This window comes from Orycteropus afer, unplaced genomic scaffold (genome assembly GCF_000298275.1).
Source record: "Orycteropus afer afer isolate SDZICR_OR568_19922 unplaced genomic scaffold, OryAfe1.0 scaffold00013, whole genome shotgun sequence".
In the NCBI taxonomy this organism is placed as follows: Eukaryota; Metazoa; Chordata; class Mammalia; order Tubulidentata; family Orycteropodidae; genus Orycteropus; species Orycteropus afer.
The window spans coordinates 20,584,273-20,601,102 of NW_006921600.1; the positions used below are offsets into that span (position 1 = coordinate 20,584,273).

The window sequence follows — 16,830 nt, forward strand, 5'->3', positions numbered from 1 at the left end:
ATGAGTTGGAATCTCCTCGATGGCAGTGAGTTTGGTTTTTGGTTTATCACAGCAAATTCAATTTAATATTTAATGTTTCAGGAATTAATACTATATGCAGCTAGAGACACCTATAAAAAATAACATATATTAGCTATGTGTCCCACCTCTTCTAAGTGATTTACTCCATTCATTTTATATACACATCCTTTGGGGATAGATACTATTAGTATTCTTGTTTTATAAAGGAGCAGGCTGAGGCATACAGGATAAAGAACTTGATAAAGGGCATGCAATGATTAAGCAGGAAAGCCACAATTCAAACACAGGCAGTCTGATTCCAAAAGGAGCACACAAATATCATCCTATATCAGCTATCTTCCATAGGGTATTTTGCCCTTGGTCCCTGGCTTCCTGCCCTGGCAGGGAAAAGAGACACTAATCACAGAGGTGTAGCAAACCCCAATATCACATCCAAACCAGCTGCCTCTGTTGCAGTCCAAACTCCAACAGGCCACATGGGTGCAACGAGATTATCATCATTAATCATGAGACTGACAAGGGTATGACATCAAGGTCGAGTTTCTGGGGAAGGCTTTCGAACATGAGACACTTCCCAGTCTCATGCTGGTTGGCTATTTCCACCTGCTGATATATATAACCACTGAAGTGAGAAGAAGTGACAGACGGGGTTCTAAAGAGGGAAAGGTGCATTCTGGAAGCAGGAGCAAGAGTTAGCATTCCTTGAGGTTCCCAGAAATAACATCTGGAAACAAGGTGCCCAGAGGCTTTTGGAGTAGGCTATGCAGTCTATAACGATGCTTGGGATGCAGGCGCAGGGCATGTTGCTTCATCTCCCTGGAAACCTTCATGCTGTTTCTATCTAAAAGATCAGTATGAAAATGTGTACCTGAAACCTGTCCCCAGAAGAAAGAACCTGCAAGAATAATAGTTTGCAAAGAGCAAAGGCTAAACTCATGAGAAAGAAAGGTACCCAAGATACCTAAAGAAGTCAAATGTCAGAGCTGATTGCCTTGGGGCCTATGGGAATGAGGGCAGGCCATGAAGCACTGGCTTCTAACTCTAATTAACTCTAATTAATGCTGTAGTGGGTAGCACCCTCCCAAAATTTAGTTCAATAGATAAAGGGAAACTGATAACAGTACCAAAAGCAAAAACAATACCCACTGCCATGCATCAATTCTGACTCACGGTGACCATATGTGCTATAGAGTAGAACTGCTCTATAGGGTTGCTTGGCTGAAATCTTTACAGAAGCAATCACTAGGCCTTTCTTCCACAGCACTGGTAGATAAGTTAGAAATGCCAACCTTTAGGTTAGTAACGAATAGCAAGCCATTTGCACCCCCAGGAACCTGCCTGATTATAGTACCAGCCTCAAGTAATTCCTATACCCTGCCATTCTGTGTTACTCATGTGTATACAATAATGCTTACCCCAACTTCCTACAGCAAATAAGTGTACAGACGTCCCCTGGAGATGGAAATTCAGTTAAAGAATGCAGTGAGAAACTGCTGAGCTACACCAGCAGTACAGGCCCCAAGACAGACAATTCACTGAGTCTATCTGTTTCAAACAAGAAATTTCCCACTGGAGACAGTTTTAATTCCTATATGAAAGAATTCTGTCTCATTCTTTCCAAGCAGCAGCATCTAGGATTACAACTATACAGTATTCCCAAAATAAAACCCTGGGAGAGTACAGTCCTCTTCCCCAGAACTCACAACATTTCTTCTCAGATGTTCGGAGATTTGGGGGTTTGGTTTCATGGCTGTTGTTCTGTTCTGAGGAAGATGCAAAATCCACAGACATGGCAGCTCTTCAGGAGATGTCTGTAAGGGACAAAAGGAATATAAGGAAGGGAAGGAAGGAGACAGATCTCAAAATACTCAAAGAAGAGGAACAGTGTCATACAGTGAAATCTGTGAGAGTCAGAATTCAGCAGGACAGCCTTGTTTTTCTGGGCTTTGCAAGTTTTCAGCCTTACCACTCTTCTATCTCTCATTTTAGTTGAGTTTTCCTTCTCTGAGATTTCTGCTTTTGCAATTTTACTGCATAAGTGAAAGAACCTTGTTGAGAGTCCAGTCAGTCTTCTTTCTCCCACTTAATAGCCTTGTGTTTTTGGCTAAGTCATCAACCTCCCTGTTCTGTGCTTTCTCAGCTATACAGAGTTGCTCAAGACCTTTGCATTTATATGCTGATTTAGCAGTTTGCTTTCACATAAATCATCTCCTTCAATCCTTCCAGTAATGCTATAAGGAAGATTTTGCTACCATTATGACATCTGCCCATTTTACAGATTGAAAAACTGAGGTTAACAGCCATTAAGTGGCTTCATTTTTTTTTTTTTTTCATGACTTCAGATTTCAGAGTTTGATAGTCTGGGAGAATCGTAGGAGCTCGGGAGGAATATATCAAGTTCATTAACAAGAAAGTAATTCCAGCCCATTGGTAGGGCTTAGCCTTAATTTAAAAAAAAAAAAAAAAAATAGAGAAGCGGGGAAATAAAAGGCGTAAGCCTGTTCCCTGCAGGAAAACCTGTAAATGGACGCTAAGACAGCTCTAGCACATCACCATCTCTCCTCTGGTGTATTCACTCACAAGCCTTGCCTTCTGCACTCTGTCCACATCTATCGCATTCGACTGAAAGACCTCTGGGGCGCAAAGAGGTGGTAAATGACTTCCCCAAGGTCACCTGCATTAAGGGAAAGTTTTAAATCCTTGAATCGAGGAGAGACAACCGACCTCGTTCATGAGGGTTCCAAGCTCCCTCCCCAAAACCAGACAACAAAGGGTCTCCTGAGCGAAGAAGGGCTTACTGCTTCAAAAACCTTACACTGTCCCTCCACTCACCACACAAATCCTCGACCAAAACAGTAGCTGCGGCTCCTAGTCCCTGAACGTCCGCAATCCCGGTAATGCGCCGGGGCCGACACTTCCCGAAGGGCCGCGGCACCATCGCCCCTCACCTCATCCCGCCCGTCCATTCCCTTTCAGGTGCTGTGCAGTCGCGGCTCACCCTTAAGATCCTTCCAAAGATCCCTTCCGGCAGCGGCCCTGGTGCTTCCCTAAGAAACGCCGCAGACCCGAGCATATAGACTGGCCAGAGACCCGGCAAACGAATCCCAGATACATCATGTGCTCCTGTCTGGCTCCGCCCACCTTCGCATAGATCCTTACCTGGAGAAAATCATGGACCAACCATGAACCAGCAGGCCCCAGGGGGCGGGGCTCAAAGCTGAACCCCTGACGATAGCTCCAGAAGGAGGATGGAACTGTGAAGCGGAAAAATCACAAGTTCTCAGGTTTCCTACCACTGTAGTGGTTAGTTTCAGTGTTGCCTGGTAACTAATGTGGCTAGGGGCGGAGTTAACAGCTTTACTTTTTAAAAAGTCTCGCGAGAGTGGAGTATTGAGTGGTTGTCTTGAGAGGTTGTGACCTTTCGGTGACGGGACAATGTTGCAAAGATTAACGCTTTCCATCCCTGAATCCCAGCAGTACGTATGCCTCAACCACACGGCCATCCAGTCGAGTTTGGGTTTCTAACGCTGTAAATCTTTACCGAAGCCTTAGCGGCTGGTGGATTTCAACCTTGGACTTTCTGGTTATCAGCCAATTGCCTCACACGCTACGCCACCAGAGCTCCTTTGGAACGAAAGGTTAGAACGTGCTTTTAGTAGGGTAAGCTAATGTCCATTGCTCAAAGTCACCTAAGAAAATCAATTACTACCATTGTTGAATGAGGAGCTTCCCTGGATCCATCCACATACTCCAATGTCTTCTAACCACCTTTTCACACGCACACTATATCACCTGCTATTGTCAGCCTGAAGAACCAAGGAAGAAAAGTGCTTCAACAGAAAATTGGATCATGAAAAGTGTGCAAGATGCAAACGTTTCATATATTTATTCAACAGTGAAGGCTTTTACAGAGGGGGTGAGTTTGCAAATTCCAAGTAAATGACACTATTCATAGTTGCCTCAAATCTGTGTGATCCTTAATTTTATTGCTAAACCCACTCTAGGCAGGGTGAGACTTACTGCTGTGAACTGGGGGAAAAGAACACCTCGAGTGTTGGTTTCTTGGAAAAGAGAGATAATCCGGGGATATTTTTATTCTTCCTTCACCTGGAAATTAAGTCATCCTTCAAAACAATTCAAATAGTATATCCTCTTTGAAGCTTTTTACAACTCCCAGTGTGCTTATACAACTCTGTCTTTATCCACCAGCCTTCTGGTTAGCAGTCAAGTGCCTCAGACACTAAGCCACCAAAGCTCCTAAGTATTTATTGAGTACTTTTTATTTGCTAGGCACAGTCCTAGGTCCTAGTTGAAAAAACCGTCTCATAATCTAGTAATATCAGGTTGCTTTGAAATTCAATGTCTATGTGTCCCTGCCACCCCAAACCTAACAGTTACTTTCAAAGAGTACTTACTAGTTACACTGAAGGCAGGAATGGAGTCTTCTATATATTGGTATGCCAAGGGCCTAAACTGAAGGCTGTTGTTGTTGTTGTGTGCCATTGAGTCACTCATAGCGACCCCTCCTTGGGTTTCCGAGGCAGTATCACTACGGAAGTAGGATTGCCCAACCTTCCTTCCGAGGAGTGGCTGGTGGGTTTGAACCGCCAGCCTTCTGGTTAGCAGTCAAGTGCTTTAGCCACTATGCTACCAGAGCTCCCAACTGAAGGCTAGATGATACAAATTAGTCCCCATCACTCTTAATTGTTCCTCCTTATACTTCTGCCACCTGAATGTAGCAGTTGTCCTACGCCCAGATGCTGATCTCATACTGTACTTTCTGATGTGGCAAATCAACCGTTTCCCAAGTCCCACGGAGGCCACTTGTCCAGCCCTCAACCTCAATGAGCCAATGTTTGATACAGCCACGCGTCTAGTCACGAGTATCTGATTGTTTTTGACAGGTCTTTTGACTCACTAATCATTCTTGACATTCCTTTGCGTTCTGAACTATGACTCTTTTCCTTTCAATGTGGTTTGGAAGCCCCAATTTAATCACTTCCCACCTCACTAAGTGCAAGCTTACATTCCAATTGATGCCGGAGCTACTTCCTCCGCCCTCTTCCCTTGAACATATATGATGCCCACGGTGAGGGAATCTCACACTACAGGTAGCAAGACCAATCGTACTTTAGAAATAGGGACACCCTTTGGCTCTTAAGAGTGGGGAAAAAAATTAGTTGTCACTTTAAGAAAATTCAATCCTGTTAAAGCGCTAAGGCAGAAGCCGTGTCTAAGTGTCGCGAGACTAGTAACCAGGAACAACATCTCGCGATGTTTGGCCCGGCGAAGGGTGGCCATTTTGGAGTCCACCCGGCGGCTGGTTGTCCCGGCGGCGTCTCCCAACTTGCTGCCGGGACCAAAGCTGGCCCCGCAGGTGTCGGGCCTGTGGGCGGCCGGACCAACACGATGTGGCGGCTCCGCTGCAAGGCCAAGGATGGCACCCATGTTTTGCAGGGGTTGTCCAGCCGGACCCGGGTGCGGGAACTCCAGGGCCAAATTGCCGCCATCACCGGGATCGCCCCCGGCGGTCAGCGAATACTCGTCGGATACCCTCCAGAGTGCCTGGATCTCAGCAACGGAGATACTATTCTGGAGGACTTGCCCATCCAGTCAGGTAAGGGGGTCTGGGCTAGGGCCAGGAAATGACCTGGGAAGGCGGAGAGGGATATGAGAGTGAAGAAAGAACCAGCCATAGCAGGTGGCCGTGGGTCAACTTGGGGCATTGAGGGCAAGAATGAGGGTGAATTAGGAACTGAGAACTCCAGCGGAGGCCAGGGCAAGTGTCTAGCCACTCCTTGTCTTTATAAATGGTTGAAAAAGGCAAAGTGGGCCCAACCCTTGTGAAAAGCCCAAACCTTGGAGTCTCCCTTCCCCATTCTTCTTTCTGTTCTGCCTTGAAAAATGTCTCATTCGTTTTGTTTTCCCTCTACACTTACAAAAATGTTTTAAAAGAAAGAAAGAAATAGGGTCTCACACAGTGGTTCTTTTCCTTTATCTCAGCAGGTCTGAAGGGTGCTGGATATTTTGCTTTCCTGGTTCGTTTTTGCAATCACCTTCATAAATAGTTAGTTTCATGGTTAGGTATGCTCATTTTCGAGTTAACTTTTAAATAGTCACTAAAGTACTTTTCAAGTTCAAATGAGTATTTAAACTTGAACAGCAACTTTGGTAATAAAAGCTTTCAGTTATTACATCAAGGACCCTGTAAACATCTGAGTAGATGTTTTTAAGTTTCGGGTAGAGGAGAACCCCCTAGTGGCCTAGTCTGTGGTGAACACTTTCTGGGCGGTTTGTGCTTTTAAAATGTAGAGAGCAAATCTAGAAACATTTTGGTTTCGGAATGTATCTTTTTAAATAGGTATAAAGATTTATAACTCAGACCCCTTCCCTTAGTTGGGAAGCAACATGAAGCGTTTTATTGTTTGCTTTATTTTCACATTTACAAAGTTTCAGTGAACAAAAAGCATTAACTGGTAATTTGTAAAGCTGTATTCTTCTTAGTAACCCCTGTTTATGCTTTAACTCCTTCTGTTTGTAATTTACAGACTTGCCTAGCGAACACCCAATCTCATCTGTATTTTTTCTGCAGTTCTGGATTTCTTTTATTTTTAACAGGCGACATGCTGATCGTTGAAGAAGACCAAACCAGGCACAAAACTTCACCTACATTTGCAAAACATGGTGCTCCTAGTTACTACAGGGAAACTTTGCCTGTGCTTACCAGATTTTCAGTTCCAGCAGACAATTCTTGCCTGTTTACCAGTGTGTACTATGTTGTTGAAGGGGGAGTCTTGAATCCAGCTTGTGCCCCTGAGATGAGACACTTCATAGCACAAATCGTAGCAGGTGATCCAGAGTTCTATAGCGCGGCAATACTTGGAAAAACCAACCAAGAATACTGTGACTGGATCAAAAGGGATGATACTTGGGGAGGAGCTATTGAGATATCCATTTTGTCCAAGTATTATCAGTGTGAAATCTGTGTAGTGGATACACAGACAGTAAGAATTGATCGTTTTGGGGAAGATGCAGGATATAACAAAAGGGTCCTACTTATTTACGACGGCGTCCACTATGATCCACTTCAGCGTAACTTCCCTGACCCAGACACCCCTCCTCTGACCATTTTCTCTTCTAATGATGATATTGTTCTTGTACAAGCACTGGAATTAGCAGACGAAGCTAGAAGAAAGAGACAGTTTACTGATGTAAACCGCTTCACTCTGAGATGCATGATTTGTCAGAAGGGATTAACTGGACAAGCAGAAGCAAGAGACCATGCCAAGGAAACAGGCCATACCAACTTTGGAGAAGTGTGATCTATGCATGATGGGGGTTGAAGCCTACTACCTCACAGATCCAGAAGGCTCTGGGTATTCCAATAAGCTATTCGTAACCCTAAAGAACAAAAGGACAATGCTTGAACCACCTTTTTAACTTAAAACCACTAAGACACTGAAATTCCTTGTTAAGATTAAAATTAGTGTGCAAGTTTACAGATGTGTGTCTACAGTGGTGATGATACCCTCTTTCTGCTGGGGTGACAGAATAGGTGGTGCTTGCCACCTGCTGACACTAACCCGAAGAATGAGTTTTAGTATTATAAACTAGCACCCAGCAACGTTAACTTGTAGAAGAAAACAACATTGCATGTGTTGGGTGATACAGAAGCCCTCACACAAGGGCCCTGGACATATACCACAGTGTCTCCAGTAACTGAGTCCTTTTAAGAACTTTGAGTGAGTTAATATTTTCTAAATTAGGAATTGATTCCTCAAATGAAGATACTCAGAATTGTCAAAATGGATTTTGTATTACAATTTGGTAGACTTTATAAATGTGTACTTTACCTATTGTAAATACATACCAAGAAATTTTTACAGGGATGCGTCTATTCCTTAAGAATGTTACCTAAAAACAGGAACTGGTAGTTCCCTGTTTTATTCTAGAGTATAACAGTGGAATGTATGAGGGAAAAGGTGCTTGAAGCAGCTGGCTGAAGCTTTAAAAGACCGTTGGCCTCATGTTTTAATGCCATTTATTTATTGGTCTTTGTTATGTTGGATACAATTTTAAAATTAAGCAGGGTATTTTTTTTAATTGAATTTCTTGAAATTTGAGTGGACCGTTTTGCTTTGCTTTGCTTTTTTTCTTTTTTTTTCCTGCATAAAGATTTGTCTGGAGGGATTTGATTTCCTTGACTTTTTAAGAACACTTCCTGTAACTGGAAAAAAAAAAAAGATGTTATGGTAAAGTAGTATCTAAAGTAATAATTTTATGCTTTGTTGTCTTTTTTAATCTTTTGCTTACCTAAGCAGTATCTGTTCTCTTGTTACCCCATCCCTCCACTAATGCTCTTTTGAATAATTTCACACTTCTATAAAACTAATGCTCTTTTGAATAATTTCACATTTCTGTAAATTAGCCCTTTGCTGTGAGCAGTCTTTTACTTTGCCTTTTGAAGACTTTAAAGTAATTGGGATGATAATGTTGAATGAATTAATTTCACTTCCAAAATAATGAAACCTTTTAAATCTTTGCCTTATTCTGCTTTCTCAGAATTCTGCTTCTTCCGAATATTAGATGTAACCATTTGCTTGGTGAGCTAATGCCAAGGCAACACCCTCTAAAACACCTTCACTATGAGCTCTTCCAGATAAAGTTTTCTACCTCTTTTAATTCTTCCTAAGATCAGGGATGCTAAATTTCGAATTGTTAATGTATTTCTCACAGAATGTGAAAAGGCTTAATGTTGTGAAGTTTTGTTAGCTTGGTCTCATTTTTCATTTTTTAAGTATCTCACTTAGAAAACTTATGGTATACTTAAAAGCACTTATCTCTTTCAGCATATCTTCTTGGCAGATGTTTCAGAATTAACATTTAGCACTTTCACTTGGTGAAGGTGGCCATGTAAAAGTAAACATGTATGCAATTTAGGGAAAAAGGACCTTTAAGGAACAATTCACGAAGAATGCTTGAAATCACCAGATAACATTTCTTGAGTACCTTTGTGTGTATAGCTGCTTTAGGCATTTTTAAGTTATTATGATCAGTATAACTTAACAGTGTTTAATTTTCAATTTTTCTGAGCCTTAAAACAGCACTTGGGAGCTTACAATACTTAATGATTGGCAATCATGTATGTAGAAATAAATACAATTGAAAATCTCTTCATACCTGTCATCTGACCTAAATAGTTTTTGTATTTTTTTATTTCTTCGAGAAAATATTCAATTTCAAGCTGTAAATTAAGTATATACATACATATCACTGGTAGCATCCATCAAGTTGAGCTTTATGCATCATTATTCATAAAACTTCCCTTCCTTTCTTAGTACTTCAAGAGCCAAAGTTGCTTTTGCTTACTGAAATTTTAGATCTAGAAGTTAATCATGCAACAAATATTTATTGAGTAATTTATAATGTGCCACGCATGTATTGGTGTGTTTCCTAACACATTTCTGTCACTTTCAAATTGAGTCTTTGTTTAATTTAACAAATGGAAAAAAATAGAATGTTGATGTTTTACATTATTAAACCCTTCATTTTAAGTGTTTTTGTTTACATATTTAAGCTTACTACTTTTATAGCAAGTATCAAATATTTATTCAAGGGATCTTATTTTATTGTGTTTTACTTGTTACTTAGTTGTCCTTTTACAAACTGGACACTGATACTCAAATTGCTGTCGGGAATGACTTTATTAATCGTCTACTGAAATTGAGCACTAGTACTTCAGTGCTCTGATCATGGAATATTCAAAACAGAGCACTGTTTGTAGACCAATTAATTTAATTATTAAGAATTAAAAGCCTAAACTTGTACTTAAGCCTGTACACTTCATATAATTTAAAGATTTTTTTTTTACAGCACTCATTAAACTTTATTAAAATTAGTTACTAGGGTGACTAAATGCTAATCCTGAGAACTTTGAACGTCTATGGATTTAGTACTTGCAGCAAGATTGTCTTTAATATGCACTTGAACATAATGAGACCCTTCTTTTTCCTTTAGTCTTTGACTGCCATACAAGAATATTTTTTTAATTAAAATGAAGACAGTTTATATTAGTGACAATGAATAAAGACTGTGATTTCCAACTCTTCCCCCCCCCCTTTGTTTTTTGTTCTTCTTTGGATTTAAAGATTAGGTATAGTACTATGAAGATAGCTGTATTTATGATGCATCATCTGTATGTTACATCTTTTAACGCTTATGGTTGATTTCTTAATTATTTCCCATGAATGAGAAATAGGCATAGTCAACTGGTGGTAGGCTGGAAAGCTTGACTGCTGGTCAACTTGACCTTGTTGGTAGGGACTAATATAGTCCTGCCAGTTGATAATTTCATGAAGTTTAAGTCCCAGCAGAACCATAATCAGGAATGAATAACATTATCTCTCTGTACATGCCCTTAAGTGCCCATTCCTAACTTGCTTATCTAGCTTATTCCTTCTGTCCTGTGTAAGGTTTGAAACATGGGTATAGCAAGTTGCCCTAGCTAAACGTAGTTTTCTGCCTGAAAAATTCAACTGAGGAGTATGCAATATTAAGTAACAGAGTGATATTTTTTCTTTATGAATCAGGTGGCCTTCCTAAATTTTTATATGTAATTAAGAATCATGCTCTTTCATATATTGAGACACATTTGTTATTATTTGCAGCACTTTAAAAAATACGAAATAAAAGTTTACATGTTAAGGATTTTGTTAAGGACTTTACCATTCTTGAGCTGCTAACAGTCATCTCTTAATCATCTCTTGCCATCACTGTGTAATATACCGAGTGGTACAGCATGCTAGTGTTTTGATAATTCAGTTTCAGTAACTTTTAGAGTATGTTCTGTGCCCTAGCTTTCAAAATGTTACATCTTACTATGATGTGGTTATCATTTATTGTACAGTGCAGTTCTTGTAGCAAAAAGACAAGTATAACAACTAGAAGGGTAAACTCTTAAAACTTAATTTGCTTCTAAGCAAACTTACTTTAAGGGCGTCAGTTTTTCAGTCAGAGGCCTTGAAAGTGACATATACAGGTGACATCATTTTTAAGACTCACAGACACTGATTTAAATAAGCTTTCTTATTAAGAGTTATAATACTTCAGCACATTTTATCCAACTTAAAACAATAAAACTTCTCCAGTTGTGAAAAGTTATTTTATTTTTCCTTCTCCAAAAATTAGCTGACATTTTGTTTACAGTGCTTTGAACATTTGATTTAGGAAAAAATTACTACACTGATAACTGAATATTTAGGGTGCTGATTTGGGTCTCGATTCATAAGTATTTGAAGTTGATAACCCTCTCATGATATTTTAGGGGCAAAGGGAGGGCAGGGCAGTAGGGAAGTGCCACTAAAAAAAGATTGTCAACTGAATGCATTCCTGTCGTTAATTAGGTTTTTTCAGAAAAATTTTCAAGCAATGCCTTTGTGTCACCTCAACCCTTCTTCCCCATTTTTTGGCATAGAATGTAGCAGGGCTATAAGTGAAAAAGCTTGTTATTAAAGGATAAAATCATGAATATAAGCATTTTGCTATGGTGTCTTTTATACTTAGGTTTTAAATAAATGCTTGACACCTAAGGGTTTAAGGGTCATGAAGACAAGCTATGGTTAAGTTGTGGGGTAAATAGACATGGTTAACTTAAGCAAAGTATAGAATTTCTACTAAGATTACTACGTGAGCCTGACTTTATAACTGGTATAGGATAGGTAGGTAGTTGTAGCCTTTAGTTACTTAAGGACCGGGGGACCTAATTCTCGTCGTTTTCCAGTTCACGTTGGTGCCGTACAGGACTCACACTGTTTACAGGAAGTACATACTTAGCAAAAAGTAGTTCTTTTCCTTTAAAAATTTTGTGAATTCAATTTAAAATAACAGAATAAATGTGTGTAGGTTGTCAAAGGATATAGAGAATGTGACATAGTGTTCCTGTTTTAACGCAGTAGAGACAGTGCCTGAAGCAAGAAAACCACAAGTAAAGACTCTTCAATTTAGAGCTTGGGAACATAACTTGAGAAAGTGTTAGGGAAGGGCAAAACAAAGTTCTGTTTTTCTTGGCATGGAAAATATTTTTTTGTAATGAAGATGGGCAGTGTTTTCTTATTTTTAAAATGTTCATTTGTCTATTTGCCAGCCTTTTTTCTAATTTAATATCCTGCTGCTGCCAGGGAGATGTCTAATTTCATTTGTACAATTCTTACGTGATTTTGCCATTGTCATTAAGATGAACTGATTTTATTTATGAGGTGTGTGATTTTAAATGTCTAAATGCTGTGTGAAGTGACTTGTTTTGAAGGAATAAATGAAGTAAAAACATTGTTGTTTGAGCATATTTTTGGGTGAGGGTAGAGGGCCAGTGAACAGCTCCTGCGCTTAAGTTAATGTATTCATTATCTAAAACTACAGCTTTCGAGGTCTCTACCAGAGTTAGTGAAATCTTATTCTCTGTGGATGGAGTTTTATTGATTTTACCAGAAGCAGCTGACATGTTTCTCCTTACCACCAGATGGCGTATGGAATTTCTCTACTTTGACTAAATTTTCTGACATTGAAACAGCTGCAAGTTGTCAAAACTGAGTATTTCCCTTCATTTGTAATAGACTGATATGTGTGTGGACTTGGATTTGTCTGAAAACTGGCATCTCTTGGAAGATCATCTTGGGCAATGTTAGCATTTAAACATTCCAAACAACATTGGGATTATTAGAATTGGTGAACGTTTAGGCTCAAAATTGAACTACATACATATCCTTCTCATTGAAAAAAATTTAAAGGAATTCAATTTCGATGGAAAATTGTGGGGATGGAAAAATAATAATGTGATCAGTTCATTCACAATGACAAATTATATCCCTTGAAGTCAGCATAAATCCAACATAAGTCAAGCCAAACCACATATTAAAAGAGGATTGTAAGTGGTCTCGTGGGCTGTGTGATGGTAGCTGTTGAACAGTTAGCTGTACCCATAAAGCAGCACTTCTGGAAGTGTGGTCATCATGTTGCCTGGAACTTGTTAGAATGCAGTTTCACATAAAAATCAGAAATTGATACCGTCCAACAAACTGCTTTAACAAGCCCTCTAGGTGATTCTGATGCCCTTTGAGGAACACTGCTATCAAGTTGTTTAAATGAATCAGTGTCGGCTTAGAGTCTGATGGCTTATATCAGTTCTGTGTCCTTGACTGCAGGCAATTCATTTTCACTCACTACTTAAAGAAACTTGGTGGTAACAACAGTAAACACTCAACTGATAACTGAAAGATTGATGGGCGGTTGGAACTCCTCAGGCTTCATGGAAGAAAGACCTGCTGATCTGCTTCAATAAAGATTACAGCCAAGAAAACCCAAGGAGGTAGTGCTACCCTTTCACATGGGGTTGGTACAAGTTGAAATCTACTAGATGGCACCCAACAACAAACACAGTTAATAAATTTACAGATAACATAAATCCAGAGAGGACAGTTCAAATAAGAGGCTGGGCGGGGGGGAATCTAAGATTGTATACTCATAAATGTGAAGTTGTGCCTTTCAGTTCTAAAATAAGCCAACATGGGAGAAACCTGGTTTTATGTAGTTCATTTGCAAAGACTTAATACTTGTAATTCCAACAGGGCAACATGACTTGGGCTGCAGAAACCTTTAATAGTTAAGAAATCTAGGGGAAAAAAGACATTTTTAATGTACCCTACTTTATTCACATTGCTTTGGGGGGTTTGATGTGGGTGTTACATCTAGAACAATGAAGAAATAAGGTCGGACAGCTGTATATGTGATAGTGAAAGGATAAGATACTTGGAGGAGAGCTCTCAGGTTGGCATAATGGCTAAAATCAAATTTTTGAAAGTATTTTATTATGAAAGAGGAATTAGATTTATTCTCTGAGGCTCTACAGGAAAGAGCTCAGACCAACAAGTGAGTAAATATTGGAAAATAAAGTTTACCTTAAAAATCTAACAAGTAGAAAGGGATGCTTTGATGTTAGCCAAAACTAGATGCCATGCTGTATCCTGCATAGTGAGAAACTGGGTAGAAGCTGTTAGGCCCTATTATGGATTGAATTGTGCCCTCTGAAATAATGTGGTGGACTCCTGACCCCTATACCTGTGGAAATAATCCTGTTTGGAAATAGGGTTTTCTTTGTTATGTTAATGAGGCCATAGCAGTGTAGGGTGTATCCTGAACCTAAAATACAGCATAGAGACAAAAGACACAAACTGGGGTATATAGATGCCACATGAAGATTGCCAAGGAACCAAGGATTGCCGGCTACTAGCAGTTGAAATAAAGGACTTTCCCTAGAGCCCCACTCTGAACTCTGACTTCTAGCCTACTGAACTGTGAGAAAATAAATTTGTATCTCTTAAAGTCACCCACTTGTGATAGTTCTGTTATAGCAGCACTAGGAAATTAAGACAGACCCCCTTGACAAATTTGTTTCAAATGCTAGTTAAGAAATTACTAGATAATTACAAAAAAGAACCTCTTTCCTAAAAAAAGTATTTGATATTTTTTTCTTTTTCTCCTCTTTATGGTCTCAGTTTGGAAAGGAGTGGTTTGTGCTCTTACTTAGTTATATAATGGAGCCTGCAAAGTAGGACTTATATGTTCAGCAGAGTATATATTTATTGGATAGATAAAACCAAAACCAAGCTCACTGTCATCAAGTTGATTCTGACTCAGTGACCCCCATTGGGTTTCCGAGGCAGTAAGTCCGTATCTTCCTTCCGCGGAGCAGCTGGTGGGTGTGAACTGTCAACCTTCTGGTTAGCAGTCAAATGCTTTAGGCACTGCACCACCAGAGCTCCTTACTGGATAGATAAAGACAGGTGATTGTATTTCTAAGTCCAAATTGGAAGATTTCAAATGTCAAATATTTTCTCTATTTTAAGAATTTGTTCTTTTCTTGGATTGTCTTTGTCTCCATTTTGTTTATAGATTTTAAGGGTATTCATCAAATGAAATCAAGTGCCAGGGTAGCATAGATGTATTTTCCTCAGCCCAGTAAATTTTAGGATTTCCCAGTGTGTGTTTTTTAAAAAAAAGAATTCATGAGGAACCAGCTTTTGGAGAATGAGTAGCCCTTCTGTGCTTTAGTAACTGCCTCTTAATTTTCTCCTTCTCTGCCTTCCTGTCCTGCTCATATTCCTTCTGTGCACCAAGAAGAGTTTTCTGACCTTAATCCCATGGCATTTCATGGTATTTAATGTGAGGGCTTTTTTAATGAAACTTAAACTATTATTAGAGTGGTGCCATAGTGACTTGGCCATGTTCTAAAGCCCTAAGGATTTCCCTCTTGAATCAATCCAGTAGACTGAAAGCTATTATTTTGGAGTTACAGGTTATCCAGGAGTCAGGTTAAAAATCAGTGGTGAAATTAACTACAAAACATAGTCAGAATTATTCCTGATAACCCTTTAACTGGCTCATAAAGGGTAGTATATAGACAAAACCATCAAATAGTAAGTCCAACGCAGCTAGCCATGAATTCTAATCCTTGTTACCCCAGTTTTGTGAAGCTATTAGAAGCACAGGTTAACCTCATAATCACCCCTTTTGGAACAGACAAATGTCTCCCGAGGAAAATTGCCCCAAATGGTGGGGTCACCATACTAGGCCACCATCATTGTCCTGATCGAGGCCTGATCAAAGTCTTCGCTATCTTTTAGGCTCTCCAGACCTTCAGTAAGAGGGTTTGTTTGAATTACCTAGTCCAACATTAGTAAGGAGCTCTGGTGGTGCAGTGCCTAATGCATTTGACTGCTAACCAGAAGGTTGGCAGTTCAAACCCACCAGCTGCTCCACCACAAAGATTTACCACCTTGAAAACCCAGTGGAAGTCACTATGAGAGGGAATCAACTCGATGGCAGTGAGTTTGGCTTTTGGTTTGAGTACAACATTACTGGAAATGGAAGTCCTCAGCAACAGCTTTCTTACGCAAATAAAAAAACGACTTACAAAATGTGTTTTATGTGTGTGTATATGTGTATATATACGTATATCTATACGTGTATCTATATATACGTATATCTATACGTATATATATGTGCGTGCGTGTGTGTGTGTGTGTGTGTATAAAAGCTCTGGTAGTGTAGTGCCTAAAGCATTTGACTGCTAACCAGAAGGCTGGTGGTTCAAACCCACCAGCCACTCCTCAGAAGGAAGATGGGGCAATCTACTTCTGTAGTTATATACTGCCTTGGAAACAGAAGGAGGGGTCGCTGTGAGTCGGGTCCGACTTGACGGCACATAACAACTCTCTCTCTCTCTCTCTCTGTCTCTCTGTCTCTCTCTCTCTCTATATATATATATAATATGAAGCAAATAATTGTTTGTTCCAAAGTGGAGGCAGTGGGGAGCAGTTAGTAAGAATTTGTTAGTGCTTTTTTAGAACTGTCCAAAAGGCAAAGGCACTTTATCAAGTCACCATGAATATTTCTAGCAGAGATTGTTTCAGTCCTATAGGGATATTAGTACTGAATTAAGTAAAAAATGTGTAGTTTATGATGGGATAGGAATTATTTTCTAGAATCTGTTTTATGGGATGTTTTACAAAATTACCCATCCTAATTATGGATAGGAGCTCTGGTAGCATAGTACCTAAGGCACCTTTCTGCTAACCAGAAGGCTGGTGGTTCAAACCCACCAGCCACTCCTCAGAAGGAAGTTGATCAATCTACTTACGTAGTGATACAATCTCAGAAACCCAAGGAGGGGTCACCATGTGTCAAATCCAACTCAACAATAGTGAGTTAGGTTTTTGGTTTTGGTTTCATGTGAAGTTGACATGCCAAACTTCCTTC

General features: G+C 39.7%; 2 protein-coding genes across 2 annotated transcripts in view; one reads left to right on the plus strand and one right to left on the minus strand.

Annotated features, from left to right (window-relative positions):
• The window catches only part of PFKFB2 (6-phosphofructo-2-kinase/fructose-2,6-biphosphatase 2), a 22,646-nt gene extending 20,834 nt beyond the window's left edge, over positions 1–1,812 (minus strand). The window contains exon 1 of the mRNA XM_007953127.2: positions 1,725–1,812. Coding sequence (XP_007951318.2) covers positions 1,725–1,812 — 88 coding nt within the window. The remainder of the gene's footprint in view (positions 1–1,724) is intronic.
• A 3,483-nt stretch (positions 1,813–5,295) lies between these two features.
• Positions 5,296–7,343, plus strand: YOD1 (YOD1 deubiquitinase). Its single transcript, XM_007953138.1, has 2 exons — positions 5,296–5,638; positions 6,640–7,343. The coding sequence occupies exons 1-2, from the start codon at positions 5,296–5,298 to the stop codon at positions 7,341–7,343; spliced, it is 1,047 nt and encodes a 348-aa protein (XP_007951329.1).
• Positions 7,344–16,830: the final 9,487 nt, after the last annotated feature.

Coding starts and splice junctions, on each gene's coding strand:
- YOD1 (XM_007953138.1), top strand. CDS start 5,296: ATGTTTGGCCCGGCGAAGGGTGGCCATTTTGGAGTCCACCCGGCGGCT. Junction 5,639..6,639: donor GGACTTGCCCATCCAGTCAG/GTAAGGGGGTCT, acceptor TATTTTTAACAG/GCGACATGCTGATCGTTGAA.